This window comes from Solanum lycopersicum, chromosome 1 (assembly GCF_036512215.1).
Source record: "Solanum lycopersicum chromosome 1, SLM_r2.1".
Lineage (NCBI taxonomy): Eukaryota > Viridiplantae > Streptophyta > Magnoliopsida > Solanales > Solanaceae > Solanum > Solanum lycopersicum.
The window spans coordinates 59,515,263-59,533,021 of record NC_090800.1 but is presented as its reverse complement, the minus strand read 5'-3'; the positions used below and the strand labels follow the sequence as shown (position 1 = coordinate 59,533,021).

The 17,759-nt window shown below is 32.1% G+C and overlaps 1 protein-coding gene and 1 long non-coding RNA gene across 2 annotated transcripts; one reads left to right on the top strand and one right to left on the bottom strand.

Annotated features, from left to right (window-relative positions):
- Positions 1–3,505: 3,505 nt before the first annotated feature.
- On the bottom strand, positions 3,506–4,555 carry LOC104646719 (uncharacterized). Its single transcript, XM_010321043.3, has 3 exons — positions 4,338–4,555; positions 3,806–4,244; positions 3,506–3,703 (listed from the first exon to the last, which is right to left on the bottom strand). The coding sequence occupies exons 1-3, from the start codon at positions 4,423–4,425 to the stop codon at positions 3,700–3,702; spliced, it is 531 nt and encodes a 176-aa protein (XP_010319345.1). The 5' UTR covers positions 4,426–4,555; the 3' UTR covers positions 3,506–3,699.
- Positions 4,556–5,311: 756 nt separating this feature from the next.
- LOC104646721 (uncharacterized) lies at positions 5,312–17,238 on the top strand. Its single transcript, XR_740906.4, has 4 exons — positions 5,312–5,430; positions 14,120–14,157; positions 16,668–16,737; positions 16,917–17,238. It is a non-coding gene; the product is annotated as an uncharacterized lncRNA (long non-coding RNA).
- Positions 17,239–17,759: the final 521 nt, after the last annotated feature.

Sequence of the window (17,759 nt, the reverse complement as noted above, 5' to 3'; positions counted from 1 at the left end):
TTATTTTTGTTATTATGACTTTAGCTCTTTTTAATTCTATTCGAGCAACATCCCAACTCCTCGTAAAATTTATCATAAAATCACACTACTTATCAAATAGAAACAACCATAACCTTAGATACTAAAAAGTAATCTTACCATACAAAACCCTTTTACCCAACAGACCTTATTATATTGTTGCATTTCAACCACGATTCATTAATATAAAACCTTATTACCATCATGCTTAGTTAGCCCTTTCCATAACCACGAATTCAACCTCGCTATCAATATGACAATTCAAACCTAGATATGCTAACCATCCACGGGACTTTCTCAATTTATTCACATTTTCTTACTAAAAATCTCCAATTTCATTCACCCAAGTATACTCACTAAGACCCTTTTTTTTTCACTAATAAACTTGTCATTCTGGTATCTATTCATTTTCTTGGAACTTAAGATGAAATCAACGGTCCTCATTTAGAACCCTCGAGATACACTTTTTAACTTAATACATTAGCACCGTATAAAAAATCCACCACTAAAATCTCTCTTATACACGTTGCTTAACCTCAAATATTTGCAATAACAACCTAGTTGATTTCTTAAATGTGAATGCATCATCGAATCTCATTATACGAACATGTGATAAAATTTATAACTCTTTAACTAGTTAGTATTGACATTTGACAATCGACATATTTTTTCAATATACCACTAATGGCACACCGTAAAAAAAAGATCCACCACTCAAATATATCATATCTACCGAGAAGATCATATCCAAAAAGGTCACACATTTCTACCCACCAAATAGCTGTAAAATATTATCAAATTAGTTTTGTTTCTATCCCAGACTATATGTATTCTTTTGTAGGTCAGGTTAATATCAAAAGTAACATCTTGCATAACTCTAACCAAGTAAGCATCGATATATTGTAGAAATTTTAACCTTAATTGGTTCATCATTATTTACTATGCAACCCATTAATGTTATGACAACTATATCAACTGTATTTTTCAAGGTTACACTGTTCATTATCTAGCCATCATTTTAATCATTTCACTTTCAATTGTCAAACTACTCCAGATATTGCCTATACCATAAAAGTACTAATCCCACTACTAGATGAGTAACAAAAAAAAGAAAATAGCATAAGACGTTTATGAAGTCCTCTAAGACATTGTTAAATATACTCGTTTATTTATCCTCAAAGTGAATTATCAAACCATAAGCTCACGCAATTCCTTCGAATCATTGAACATTCCAAATCTGATCACACAACACCTTCAGAAGTATATCACTTTAACCTTAGTACCATCTCTAAAATCCAATGACACCAACTACTGACATGAGGAACTACGCAATAGTCAACACATAAGTGAGAGAGAATGGAATGAATCGACAAAAATCAGAACGGACCAAGTACGCACGATAGAGATTCAAGAAGTGAAGATTTTTCTTAAAAGTCATATTACCCTCTTGAAGATAAGTACAGATTTCTTCGTACCGATCCTCGAGACTCTATTTAGACTCGATTTGTATACACCTGAGACCTATGCACCTGGGGCTTTGATACTATTTTGTCACGACCCAAAAATGGACGTGATGACACTCGTCTTATTCCACCAAGACAAGTCAGCCTAAAACTCAACTATTACAATAAATGCGAAAAATTACTACATTATAAATAAATGATATTTATTATATTTCCAAATTTTCTCTTGTAAAAACTCCTCATATCAACTATAAAAGCTTCTCTTTGTTCCTTAAGTTTTCATCTGTATTTTCGATTCTTTCTATACATGACCTTCACTTTGAAGATCATATTTTAGCTTTCTTTTATGTTGTCCCAAAAATATATATATATAGAAAAGGGGAATAAGACGACAACACAATGTCAACATGTTGGCTTGTGTTGCCTGCTTATTCTCCTCTCTAGTGCTTATTCTGTTTTTTTGTGGGCTCCATTTATATTTTCTATTTACATAGTATATTTATATTTGTACGCTTTAACTTCTACACCTTTCTTAAATTAATATAATATAGGTATTTTATCACAATTTTATATGAGTTAATATATTTTTTAAGATTTATTAAAAATGATTTGTGGATTAAGTAATTAATGTTGAGGGTAAGACATGAAAAAGTTATCTCAATATGCTGAAAGTGAAAAAACTATTTTTAATATAATAGACAAATTAAAGTAAATGAACAGAATATTTGAACGCTTTCTGCTAATTTTCAATGAGAAGATAACACTCAAAAATTGAAAGGATATTATTTTTGTTGTTGTAGCAACTATGATTTCTTTTTTGGTTGACATTAAGAAACAAAAAATTACTTGTGTGGTGATCATTTTTTCACTTCTAAGTTATCAATATGACTATAAAAAAAATGATTCACATTTTTTTAATAATATATTTCTCTTTAATCAAAAATTAGTGTTTGACCGTGAAAATTTGAAATGTAATTTGAAGTAGTGTTACCAATTGAAAGAAATCTCACTATAGCTTATTTTCTAACTCACTTTTATAAATAATATACTACACTCAGGTATCTTGTGGCATGCTTATTTGTTTTAGTATTTCGTGTATCGGTATTTTTAGAAAAAAAAGTAAATTATTTCTATGATACTTCTATTTGTCTAAGACTTTCGACTTTACTTTTCTTCAATCAATTTAAAGTTGTAACTATAACCTGGACATATGAAATAAAATTCAGTTTTAGTTGTAACTATAACCTGGACATATGAGATAAAAGTTTAGTTTTTAATTTACAAGTATGAACTGATAGTGATGAGAAGTAGTCCATCTAAATTTTTGGGCCCATGCCTTGCAAAGACATCACATTTATGTGATAGAAGTAGATATATTGGAAACTAGGCTTCGTGTGAATGTGGATAAACATTGTCTTTTTTATTATTTTTTTACAAACAACCATTAGTATTTGAGCATTTTTTTTTATTTTAAAAAATATTAAATATATTTTTCAAAAGTGCTTTTAGAAAATTACTTTTGGGGAAAACCCTTTTTTTTTAACAAAACAACTTCAGCTATTACCAAATTCACTTATTTTTCTCCCATAATTTTGGTCAAACACTTCACTTTTTTTTCATTTTGAAAGCAAGCACCTTTAATAGTAAGCACTTTTAAAAGACAACAACAAAAGTATTTCTTCAATTTCAATTTATTTGGCTTACTTTCGATTTTAATGCGTTCATTAGATCATAAAATTTAAAAGTCTTGTATTATTAATTTTAGTAAATTTAGTATGAATTATAAAATAAGCCAAACAATTATAAATGAAAAGAAGTAAACATTAATACGCTTTCAAAAAACCTGATCTAAGTTAAAGAGTAGAAAGACAAAAGCTTGATCAAAGTTGAAGAGTAGAAAGACCCATAGACTAAATTCAAGTAAAACGTTTTAAAATAGGTATGAAGATGAAATAGATTAGTGAGGAACCGAAAGAAGTAATCAACAAATGATATGATAATCGAACGAAAAAGATTACAAGAGGTTATCAAAGAAAGAAGTAATCAACAAATGATATGAAGACACTCAATTTACATTTGAATGAATAACAAGAATCTGTTTGAATGATATATGTTTCTCAGTACAGAAATACGTATCTAAAATTCAATCCAATTTGACTTGAGTATTCATCATTTCTTCAACTTCTAACTCCATTTCACAATGCATCAAGATTGTTATCTAGCTGCAGTCAACAATTAATGAAGAGAAAAGGGAATCATTCAGAAACAGGGGAACTAATAATGAAGAGAGAAGAAGAAGCATATATGTATGTATGTATACATACCATATATACTTGAATAAGAAGCAGGCAAGAAGCACAATTAAGATGAAAGTGATGAGAACAAGACTCCAATTGACGATGGTAATCCCTCTCATAAACCTTCGGCGGCGGACTTTATCTACATCAACATCAGCATAAGCCGTATAGATGAGATGAACTGGAGTGTAATTCAGACGAACATCCAAGTTGGATTTTCTCCGTGCTTCAAACGTAGTGCCGTTTGCAGGTTGATATGGATTAGCTGATGCCAAGAAGACGAGATTACATTGACTTTGATTCCGAGATTCAAGCATTTCAGTTCCCCCATTGTTGGAATTTCTCAATGGAGCTTTGTACTCTGTTTTCTCTTGTAATGATTTCACAAATATACGATCTAAATGGGTTTCGTTCAGATAGCTATCAAGGTTCTCCCTAGTTTCTCTTAGCCTCATCATCCTTGATACTGTAAAAACATTCAAATCAAAGATTCGTAACTCCATCAGGAAAATCAAAAAAAGAAGAAGAGAAAACAGAGATATGAAGGTGTCATGTTTACCAGGAATACTGGAGTAAATCAAAAGGTAGAGTAAGAAGAGAAGTGTAACGTTGGAAACGATAACAGAGACCCGTAAAGCCATTTTCATGAATGTTAGTTCTTAAGCTTTTCTTCTTCTTCTTCTGTAAATTTTGTATCTCTGAAGAAAGAAGAAGAAGAAGAAGAAGCAAAAATCAGTTACTTATGTAAATAAAATTCAATTTGTTAAAAAGACGGCATTGGCTTTTCACGTGCCAAAATTTTGTTAAAATCAGTTATATAAATTGCATTACCATATGTAGCCAATTATATTTAATAACTTCTTTTAAAAAATGTAGATGGTACGAGTTGATTGTCCAATCCTCGTAAAATAATGTACATTTGTTTGTTTATTTTAGCAAATTAAGAAAATTTTATTATTTTAGTCGTCTGTACTATCATATAAGTGTATTCAAATTGCCTGAAAGCTGCACAACTGAAGTGTTTTTGACATGATATTTAGTGTTGTTCAATCTCAAATTTAATATGAATTTAGTATATATATAACCTGTTGTTATGCGATAATCTTTTGATTCACATGTAAAAATTAACTTTGCATGGTAGCCTCTTTTTAGATGTAGTTATCAATGGTAACTGCTTGAACACTTAAAGCCGAGGGGATTCAAAACTAAAGTAAAAGTCTTCATTAATGTATTTTGATAGATCTTATGCTCAACTTGGTGACTATGTTATATGAATCAGCCACACAACTTCAATTTATTTGTACATTACCACTATTTTGTAATTTACGGAAAAATTAAAGTTCATCACAACAAAATAAATATTGAGCCCGTGCGACTCCTACTAGTTGTTTATTTTTTATATAAGAAGAGGGAATAACCAAGCACCACACTGTCAAAATGTGTGCTTGGTGATGTTGAGGGTAATTGTGTCATTTCACATAACTACTTTTTTATGTTCTGCTAGACACATAAACTTTCATTTATCTATGAATGCTAAGCTTCATGTAAAGTGACTCTTCTCCAAAAACATTTCTATCCAGATCGCTAGCTTTCCATCTCATCTTGTTCTTAATTTTGCACTAAAGTGGATTCTAGAACTTCTCCTTATTTATGTAAGTCAACTCTTGATTTGTGGCAAATGAACTGGCCTTTTAATCCTATAATTGTGTTTTATACTATTTGTTATGTATTTCGTCTGTTTTGCTTCAGAATTTCATTTGTTGACCTATAATTCTTGCTCATTTAGTACTATTTTGTCTGCTAAATGTGCCCTATTCATGTTTTTATTTGGTTACTTCATTTCAACTTGTTCATCAATTATGTTATAGAAAAAACAAAATTCAATACTTCTTTTTCCATATATATTTTCCTCTGTGACATTCTCATTCTTTAAGTTTATGTTATCATAGGCAGAAATAAGATTGTTTTTCTCTTTCTTTCTCTCCTTTGTGACTTTACTAATATGAGTTTCTATACTATAACTCTATAAATAAAATATCAGATTTTATAGGATAGTCGGCCTTATGTTGCCTTATCAAGAGTCAACAACCTTAGTGCTTTTAGGAAAATTACTTTTTGGGAAAACCTCCCCCCCCCCCCCCCCCCCCTTTTTTTTTTTTAACAAAACAATTCCTGCTATTAGCGAATTCACGTATTTTTCCCTCAAAATTTTGGTCAAATACTTCACCTTTTTTTTCTTTTAAAAGAGATCTAAGCACTTTCAAAAAGAAAAAGAAAACACTTTGTTAGAATGTCTACGTCCACTATCAATCAATGGACCAGGTCCCTTGACACACAAATATGGATATAACAGAAAGTAAATGTAGTTTAACAACAGAGGAGTTTTACGTGGAAATCTCCTTGCTCAAGGGAGTAAAACCACGACTTGTCTCACAGGATTTTCACAACCGTTTCACAAATCTTCACAAGCAAAAGTAAACAGGTTACACAAATGTGAGAAAAAAATTGTTAATCTCACCAACAAGCAATAATTCTATTGCTTGATGAGCCTAAGTAGATGTTATTCTACCCACTAAGCTATCACTCTAGACAACTTAGAATTTTCTAAGCAACACAACGGTTACCCACTAAATTAGTTCAACTAACTAACTTAGAATTTCAAATCAAACCACAGTGATTCCTTTATAGATTTAGGATTAGTTTACAATGTAAGACCGAAAGAATATATTCTCAAACAACTACACAATATACGCCTGAGATTAGGTTGTTCTTAAATGATTCTTCTGCTTGATTTTCTTAAGCCTTTGCAAGAGTTCTTGAATGTGTTTTTTCAAGTTGCAAAAACTAAAGACCAATGTGTGGAAAGATGATAGTGTATAGACAAGCCACTTTCCTTAAACCCCTTCCTCTTCATGAAGAATGGGAGATTTTTGGTTGAAGAGATGCATCCAAGACTGAATCTCAACCATGTCATGAAGTGAGTCCATTCCAGGAAAATTAATTATCCTCATGTCAAAAACCCTGCCAGCCAGTACAGACTGCTTCCTCATATTGTCAACAGTCTCTTGTTTGTTGACCTGCTCTTCAATTTTTCCTTGTGTACTAGGTCCCTGTGACCTTTTCCTCTTTCCTTTAGTAGTCTCCTCTGTGGATTTTGTTTGCTCAGCTCTCTTGGTTCCTCTGGGTTTTGTCTTTCCTGACCTCTTTTTCCTGTATCTTTTTTCAGTCTATTCAGTAGACACATCTATCACACAAGACCCAGACATTTTAAAATTGGACACTTTGAAAGTTCTAGCACTCTGGTTTTCTGCTGTAGACTTAGCACTGGATTTCAGAGCATCATCCATCATCTAATTGGCATCAAATTTAGTAGTAGGTCTCCTTTTATACACTTCCCCCACCACTTTCTCTTTTCCCCTTTAGATGCACTTACATCTCTCCTTTCAACTTTCCACTGTATAGATTGTTCATGACCTGCTGAGTTAGAGGAATTAGAGGATGGATATCTCCCAAAATCTGGAGTTCTATCAAAGATAGGTTGGGTCTCTCTGATATCTTCATTATGAAAAGGTTCACTTTCCTCAACCCTCGCTTCCTGCACATCATAGCAAGACTTTCAATTACCAATTCTTCACTCGCAGCAAGAATGTTCGACTCAGAAGTTTTGTTCCTTGGCAAATCTCTTTCAAAAAGAGCATATGAAAACATTTCATGATGGGGACAAGGTCCAGTAGGAACATTTGAACTGTTCATATCTATAGAATGAAAAGGGTTTTCGAGATTATCTAAGGGAGAACTTGTTGGAAGATTAGATCCTGACCTTGTGGATGACGGAGAATAGAAAGCAATTGGTTCAATCTCACTAAGTGCCATAAGTATTTGCTTAGAAGCAGACGAAGGGTCAGACATTTTATCAAGAAGACGAATAGAGTAGCAGTAGTGGAGAATGAAAAATGTAGAGATTAAAGCAAATTGAGCCCTTTTTTTCTCGACAGAGTGAAGGTATATTGCAAAAAGAATGAAGGATTAAGAAGGAGAAAAAGGGTTTAAAAAGAAATGAAACGGTGCCAAGTCCCTATTGATTGGACGCGTCGCTTGGAAAGTAAGCGATGGGACTAACGGTCAGAATAACCGATGATTGACACATGGTTTGATCAATGGTCACGTTATCTCATTTTGAAATTAATGTATGAATTCTTACCTCGACTAGGACCATGTCCCATAATGCAATTTTATCATCATTCCTCAAATGTTCTAGCCACGTCTTTGCTTTTCTAGTCCTTCATGAATGTATTCCTGCAATAGGTACAATAGCGATCTAACTTAGATAAAATATTATTGACACAAAGGATACCTGCACTACAAGTTTAGCCATCAGGGAAATTCAACGATTGAATGACTGGAAATCATTTCGAAGTCATCATGTCCAACTTCAACCTGTTACTCTCAAATTGATCTTTGCTAAGAGCCTTGGTGAAGATATCTGCAATTTGTTCCTCCGTTGGACAATATGTAAGCACAATGTTTCCTTTTTCAACATTGTCTCTCAGAAAATGATGTCTAACATCAATTTGCTTGGTTCTCTTGTGGTGAACAAGATTCTTTTCCATACTGACTGCACTAGTATTGTCACACATAAGAGTATATCCTTGATGATTACTCCTAAGTCCTCTAAGTGTTGTTTGATCCATAACAATTGTGAACAACATGCAGCAGCTGCTACATATTCAGCTTCAGCTGTTGAAAGAGCTACTAAATTCTGTTTCTTAGTTCCCCATGAGATAAGTGAAGATCCAAGGAAATGAGACATCCCTGAAGTGATCTTTTATTCAACTTGATAATCAGCAAAATCAACATCTGCAAAACCAACAAGATCAAAAGTGTCACCTACTAGGAATAAAAGGAACATGTCCCCTGTCTTCTTCAAATATCTTAGAATCCATTTTGCATCCATCAAATGTGAATCACGAGGACATGCTTGGAATTTAGCACACATTCCAACACTATATACGATATCAGGTTTGCTAGCAGTCATATACAATAAGGATCCAATGATTCCCCTACACATGGTTTGATTCACAAGAGAATAAAATTCATCTACTATAAGCTTGGAGTTTGTTCCCATAGGAGTATCAATAGGTTTAGAATCAACCATATTGAATTCTTCAACAGATCCTTAATGTACTTCTCCTGACTGATTGAGATTCCATTGATGATTGCTTGATTTGTAGTCCCAGAAAGAAGGTCAATTCACCCATCATGCTCATCTCAAACTCTTTTTCCCATTAATGATGAAAATTCTTCACACAAATGCTCCGATGTAGCTCCAAAGATATTGTCATCCACATATACCTATATAATAAGCAATTTATGTTCTCTTTTTAATAAAAAACAAGGCATTGTCTATTTTCACTCTTTTGAACCCATTTTCAACAGAAACTTTGACAGCCTTTCATACCAAGCTCTGAAATTTGTTTTAAACCATACAGAGCCTTATTCAATTTGAACACATGATCTGGTAACTCAAGATCCTCAAACCCAGGAGGTTGTTTAACAAACACCTCCTCTTTTAAGTCTCCATTTAGGAAAGCACTCTTGACATCCATTTGATATAGCTTGAATCCCATGAATGCTGCAAAGGCTATGAGAATTCTGATAGCCAATATCCTTGCAACAGGAGCAAAGGTTTCATCATAGTCTATACCTTTCTCCTGATTGTATCCTTGAACAACTAATATGGATTTGTTTCTAGTAGTCACACCATTTTCATCAAGCTTGCTTTTTAAAACCCATCTAATTCCTATAACTGTTTTGTCAACAGGCCGAGGAACTAGGTACCACACCTTACTTCTTTCAAAATGTTGGAGTTCTTCATGCATTTAATTTATCCAATCTGCATCACCTAATGCCTCTTTCACATTCTTAGGCTCAATTGATGATATAAACGCTGAGAATGCAACTAGACTTTTTATTTTTGATCTAGTGTGAATTCCAGAGTTCAGAGGTGAGATGAGATTATCAAGTGGATGTGATGACCTGTGTTGCCATCCTGGTCTAAAGGTCAACTGGTTTAGCTGATCAGTATGCTCTTCTTCTTCAAGGAATTCTTTATTTTTTGGAGAGTTTGAGATATTCTGACTTGAGTTTAGAATGGTACCAGATTCCTCCTCCCATTTTTCAATTCCATTAGCCTTTTCAGATGAGCTTTGATCAGCATTGTCAATCCCCAACTGGTCATTTACATCAGCTTCAGTCCCCTCAATTTTCTGAGAATTAAACAGATCAATTAACTCATCTTCATTATTTGATGCAGCACCTTTCAGATTTCCATCTTCAACAAACACAATATGAATACTTTCTTCAATACATTGAGTTGTCTTATTGAAAACTCTGTATGCTTTACTTGATGAAGAATATCCTACAAACACTCCTTCATCACTTCTAGGATAAAACTTTCCTAGATCATCCTTTCCATTGTTCAAAACAAAACATTTGCATCCAAATGCGCTAAGGTAGCTCAACATAGGTTTTCTGTTGTTGAGTAATTCATAGGGAGACTTATTTAGTGAAGACCTTATCAAACATATGGTAGTAACATGACATGCTGTGTTGATTGCTTCAGCCCAAAAACTTTGAGGAAGATTTGACTCAATAATCATGGTTCTTGCAATATTTACAAAGGTTCTGTTTTTCCTTTCCACTACTCCATTTTGCTGGGGAGTTCTTGGAGCAGAAAAATTGTGACTAGTGTCATTTTTCATACAGAATTGATCAATTTTTGAGTTTTCAAACTCAGTTCCATCATAGACCTAATTCCAGCAATCACTTGATTCAACTTTGTTTGAATCATTTTGAAAAACACTATCAATTCTTCTGGTGTTTCTGCTTTTGATCTTAAGAACCTTGTCCATGTGTACCTTCAGTAGTAATCAACTATCACCAGAATGTATTTCATTCTACTTCTACTTTGAACCTTCAAAGATCCACATAAATCCATGTGTAGCAACTCCAATACTCTTGATGAGGTTACTTGCTTCTTTGGCTTGAAGGATGATCTGATTTTTTTTCCTTTGACATAGGATTCACAAATTTTACTTTCACAAAATTTCAACTTTGGCAGACCCAGGACCAGGTCCTTAGAAATCAGTTTATTCAATAAAGATGAGCTCACATGCCCCAGTCTTCCATGCCACATATCAACATTTTCATTTTGAGCACTAAGACATGTCAGATCATCTCCATGATATGTTTCTAAGTTATCCACATATATGTTTTTACTTCTATGAGCAGTAAGAATCACTTTCTTTGTAGTTAGATTAACTACAATGCACTTCTCAGATGTAAACTTCACTTCATTTCCCTTGTCACAACTTTGAGACACACTCAAAAGACTATACTTCAACCCATTGACATGATACACGTTGTCAATTGATTCCCCAAGCGATTTTCCCACTTTATCAACACATAAAATATACCCCTTCTTTCCATCACAAAAAGAGACACCTCCTCCCTAAAGTGCCTTGAGTGAGAGGAAATTTTTGATATCACCAGTCATATGTTTAGAGCATCCACTGTCCATGTACCAACATTGACTGCTGCTCCTCTCACTCACCTGCAACAAGAATCACTTGTTAGGCTTGGGAACCCATTTCAATTTGAGTTCGCCAAAAGCAGACAAAGGAGTGATCAAAGTGTTTCTAGACCAATGAGGTAGTTTCAAATTCTTTTTGACAAAGGATTTTTGAGCAGAATCAAGTCTTTCTTTGAATACCTTTGGGTTGAGAATTCTTTTGTGGGACCAGGTCTCTCTTTTGAAACCCTTTGCTTTTCTGTATACTTAGAAAGTCTTTCATGTGACTTTCTCCAAGAAGTGCATTCTTCTTTTAAATGCCCATTTTTACCACAATGAAGTTACATCAAATTGTCAGACACAAATACATATTTGCTGTGAGGATTGAAAGGACGAGTAATATTCAAACTTCCTAGACCCTTCTTGTTGAAATTACTTTGATTTGTTATGTCTAAAAGCAACTTAGAAGATTTTGTCCACTTAAGAGATTTTTCAAGTTCATCTTTAAGTTTGACAATATCTCTTTCTAAGCTGTTGCTCCTTTCCAAAGCCAAACCAAGATTAGTCTCAGAGGTTTTCTATTTTTCTTCAAGCTCAACTTGTAAAGCATTAGACTTTCCTTTTTGCTTTTTAGCTTTCTCATTTATTAGATGCAACTGTTTTTAAGTTCTATTTTGTCAGATTCCAGAACAACCATTTTATCTTCAATTTTCAGCATTTTCTCATCCATTTTATCTCTATTTTCATATAAACTTTCAAGCTCAGCATTCATAATATCTCTTTCAGAAGTTAACTCAATAATTGAATCAATCATAATATTTGCTAATGTTCTATATTTTTTAAGAGAATAGGTATTCAAATCATGTATTATATTAAGAAGAGTTACCTTTTCCTCATCATCTTCATTTTCTGAATGAGCCATGAAAGCAAACATCTCATAATATGGTTTTATCTTCATGAACTACCACCATTGACACATCATTTGGTTTATCAAGATCTTCTGACTCACTTGAAGAGTCTCCCCATGCAGCAAGAGCTTTCTTGACCACATAGTCAGCAACAACTCTCTGATCATTCTTATTGAGTACCAGGTCCCTTCGCTTTTCTTTATCACCTCTTGGTTTTTGATATTCTTTGCTTTCAACTTTGAGTAATGGAAACTCTCTTATAAAGTGTGTAGCTTTTCCACACTTAAAACAAGTATCATTTTGAGTGGCAGTTCGAGGAACATTTGCTCCCTTTCTAAAACCTTTGTTTTTCCTCACAATCTTCTGAAATTTTCTGATGAGGTAAGCCATATCATCATCATCAGTGGAGTCCTCTTCAGATCTGTATTTCAGCATGAAGGACTTATCTATCTTGACTTCCTTCTGTGACTGATCATGACTTCGGTTCATCTCATAAGTCTTTAGATTTCTAATGAGAGCATCCATTGTTAACTCTTTCAGGTCCTTTGCTTCAGTAATAGCATCAACCTTACTTTCCCAAGACTTGGTATGGATTCGAAGCACTTTCCTAACTTGCTTATTCATACTGATAGGTTCTCGAAGACTAATCTACTCATTTCTGATGGATGACAGTTTAGTAAACATTTCATGAATAGTTTCACCTTCTCTCATTTTGAAATTTTCATACTAAGATGTGAGCATATCAATCTTTGACTCTTTTACTTGTTCAGTTCCCTCATGGGCTTATTTTAAGCAATCCCAGATCTCTTTTGCAGATTCACAAGCTAAGACACGATTGAACTCATTAGTACCTATACCACAGACAAGAAGTTTCTTTGCTTTGGACCCCTTTTCAATCTTCTTCCTATCAGTTTCATCATATTTTCGTCTAGTCTTTGGAAGAAAAATTCTCTCCTCTATCTTACTTCTTGTCTTTTTCTTCTTATATTCTGAGCTTTCTTTACAACAAAATAATGATAATTAAAATAAAGAATTAAGGACAAAAAGGTGATATGCGTGGTCAACATAAAATGATTTTTTAAGTTGAAAAAACATCTTTCACCTAGCTTTTAGCTTTTGACTTAAAATAAGTCAGACACTCTAATAAATGAAAAGCTGACTTTTAAGTCAGTTTGACCATCTTTTAAGCCCATCCAACCAGGCTCGAAGTCTTTTCATAAATAAAGATGAATAATAGATATTCTTTATTTGTTTCCTAATTTCTTTAAAAAATGATACTAGAAATTTATTTTACAATTTACAAAAATATATTGAATAAAAAATAATGTCATGGATAAATTTTAAATAATTTAGAACACAATGGATTCTATCCAAATGACAAAAACTATTCTTTATTTTTCCTAATTTCTTTAAAAACAATAATATAAATCTAATAAAAAATTTACAAACATATTTTCAATAAAAAATAACGCCATGGATAAAATTCTAATAATTTAGAACACAATGGATTCTATCCAAATGATAAAAACCAAACAAATATTTTAAATTCTTTAATGGAAAATAAAACATTAATTAAAATGAGATAATTTTAAGTTTAATTTATTGTATTTTAAATCACATAAGACTTACAAATAGCCACTACTTCCATGTTTCTTATTTTCTTTCATCATTGACAATTGAATTCTTTCGCATAAGATCATTATTTCAATGAAAGTAACAATATGCATGCATTTTTGGACCATAAAAAAATATTTCTCCTGATATATTAAGTTTGTTAGTTGCTTCTTTCTCTTTTTATCATATTATGCATGTATTTTTGGACCTTAAAAACGAGCAATTTTTTTTTTTGAAAATTAAATGTAGGTGGAGACAATGGCAATGAAGAGCATGAAGTTTAACATGTAATTTCTTTCATCTTTATTATTTTACGTTAAAGTGAAAAATTCATAAGCAAATTAGAATTAATTCAATTTTAATGTGAATATTGAACTTAAAAATCAAATTGAAACCCTTTTATAAGTATTCATCAAATCATGTAATTTTAAATATATGTTTTAAATATATATAGAAATTTGGAATAAGAAGAATACCTAATTTTGTTTTATAGTAATCATATAAAATAATTTTGTCATTATATTAAATCGTGATATTACATCTTTTTACCCCTCATAAATGAAAAAGATATTTCGAGAAGCTAAAATCAATCGTAATATAAAAAAAATTACTTTATCAACTTTATTCTATTAAAATTAAAAATAATATAAGTGTGTTTAGAAAAGATGATAGCACCACATTTTAAGTGTGTTTAGAAAAGATGATAGCACCACATTTTAACGCCACAAAAATAAAATATTTTTCTGTATCATTATTATAAATAAAATCTTTTAATTATGAAAATATGTTTAAATGACAAGTAGGATTTTTTTAAAGTTGAATACAGATAAGATAAGAAAAGGAATAAAAAACATTATTTTTTTCTCAAAGAAAGATAAAATCAAAAAAGGAACAAAAGAAGTATCAACGAATTATAAATATGTAGCTGAAATAAATGTTCCATTCCTAATAAAGTCTTTTAAAAATAAAATTTATATTGAATTAGAAAAATTAATTTAAAATAAAAAACAACAACATTAGAAAAACACAGATTTGAAATGGTTTTGCTTAAACATGTAACCATCTTTTGCTATTTAATTCCTTTATTAGACACAACTCCTTATTCCTTTATCTATTTGATACATTAATTCTACAATTACATATACTTATAAAAAATGGCAATATTTTTATTAAAAAAATAAGTTGTAAAGAAAAGATAAATAATATGTTTGATAAATTCTGATGAAATAATAACATTTTTGATACATATATATTAAATTTTGTAACCTTACATTGATAAAAGTTGATGTTATTATATGAGTTTCCTATTAAATCAAGACAAGAAAAGTAAATAATATAATAAAATTAATTAGTTATAAAATTCTGTTTATGATCATATTAAACAAACTTTATAGCCCTTAAGTAACTTCGTGGAGGTTATCACTATGATCGCCATTTTGGTAAATTCCATAAAAAGACAAACCATAAATAATTATCAAAAGATTGTTTTACATTTTGATTGAAATTGAGATGAAAATTTGCCACTTATTCAAATATAGATAAAGTTGTAGAGGTAATTTGTTAAAATAATAATATATATTTATATAATTATTACTCTCTCACATTATTATTTCATTTAAAGTAATATTACATTTGAATTGTTTTATACAACTAATTCTATTTGAATTGCATATAAAATCAATTTTTTGAAATTTTATAAGAATTGTTTTATAAAATTTAATTGCATATGATATAAGATCTCACGACAATTTTAAGTAAAGTGAAAGCAATTTTTTTCTTCTATTATTTTTTAGATTATGACAACCTTCCGATAAAAGTGAACAATAACATTTTAAATAAACTGAAGTAAATTGAAAAGATAAAAATAAAACTTGTAAATTTAATCTAACGACCTATTTCCTTGGTTATAGAGAAGCCAACGGGAAAGCTTTTTGGGCCAAAAACTTTTCGTAGTCACTTTGTAAAGACCAATTTCATTGTTATAGAAATGTCAATGGAGGAAAATCAGGTTCGAAAAAATATTTTCATAATACTAGGATTTTTCAAATCTTGTCTAGATTTGAAGAAATTAGGATTCATCAAGGGGTAGGGAAATCTTGTAGCAATCAGTGGAGTAAATTTAGATTTGAATACAAGAATGGATTAATAACTCGTTAAGGATTTCCTATGACTTTACGACTTAGAATTTGGATAAGTAGGTCATCGGGAATGACTTTGGCATTAAGGGCAGTTTCTGAGCGTAGTGGGCTATGCTATGTTATGAAAGGGGGGAAATTGAAAATCCCTGAGGATCTCACCGCGTCGCCTTATGCCGCTACAGTGACGCCGCTATAGTGGGATGGGTGTCGCTGTAGCAGACGAGGCAGAGGTTTATTTATAGGATTTTTGAGATTTTTTAAGACGGAGCTCATTGGTTCAAAAAGTGTCACTGCTGCGACGCCGCTACAACGGGATGGGTGACGTTATAGCGGGATGACGGGTTTTTAATTTCTAAATAAAATCCTTAGATGACCTGATTTTGTATGTTTTGACTTTTTGAGTTAAGAGACGACTCCTCGGCTAATCCTACTCGTTTTATACCATTCTTGAAGCTAGCGATAAGTTTTTCACTCCTCAATTTCGTTTTTCAGAATGGTTCAATATTGATGGGGAAGGATTTCTTGAAGAATCCTATGGTGGAATTAACCCTAAATTGACTAGTTGGGTCATGAGTTTTGAACTAGGGCTCATAGTTTGTTAGTATTAGGGGAATTTGGTGTTTCTTTATTGATTCTCGTATATAAATTGTTGTTTGTAGATCACGAACAAGTAGAACAAATCCAGAAAGGGAAGGATCAAGTTGTCTTGGGTTTCAAGCTTGTTTCGAGGTAGGTCATGATTGTGATATCTATGATTGTCTGATATACACTTGCTTTTCTTCGTTATGGTACTTGTATATGTATTGCAATATTGATCATAGATGTTGAAATGAGATATATGAATATCGATACCATGAAATCATGACTTGAATATGTTTTTTTGATGTGTTATTGTGATGTGTGATTAGGATCGGCTGCCACGTTCTGATACTCTAACTTGGATCAAATTGACACGTTCCGGCATGCTAACTGGGATCGATTGCCACGTTCCAACATAAGAATTGGATCGAATTGCCACGTTCCAACATGCTATAAGTTTGACTTTGTGTTCCATGAGAGGACCAACTATGTGATGAAGCATGTGAATTGTGATGTTGATTTTTATGATAATATTGAATATATTGATATTTATGCATGTGCTATAATATTGTAATTGCTTGTTTATGTTACACTAATGGATAGCCGAACGATACTACTAGTACACTATGGTTGTGTACTTATTCTCCAGTTGCTCCTATTTTTGTTGAGTACATGAAATCTTCACGCGACTATTGACAAATCTTGCTAAGTAGATGGATGATTTATTCGAGTTCATGGGTGAGGCACATCGTTCGGGATGCCATGGAATCTCTTTAGTCTATGTCCACCATTTTTGGACGTAGACCTTGTTTTAGTTAGTTAGATTGTTCACTACAAATTCTTGTTAGATTTTGTTCTCATTTCTAGTTTTAGTGCATTGACTTTCATGTTCTAGGTTTATTTCTGCATTGTTAGTTAGTTATTAGATCTTTATTTAGTAATGAAACTTTGTCTTTAGTTATTTAACTTGCTTCCGTAACATAAATGCTTTAGTTTTAGATATCTTGCTTTAGTTGGATAGTAGTAACGGTTCTCCCACCGAGTAGTTAGTGTGGGTGACAATCACAACAATCTGCGTCGTGACAAAGTTGATATTAGAGCCTAGGTTCATTGATCTTGTTCTACTGAAATGAGTCTAATAGAGTATTGCATAACGGTATGGGAACACCTTT

Bases quoted from the DNA above. Each gene is read 5' to 3' on its own strand.
- LOC104646719 (XM_010321043.3), bottom strand. From the start codon at position 4,425: ATGAAAATGGCTTTACGGGTCTCTGTTATCGTTTCCAACGTTACACTT. The intron at 4,245-4,337 runs GTAAACATGACA...ATGTTTTTACAG, and splicing joins GATTTACTCCAGTATTCCTG to TATCAAGGATGATGAGGCTA.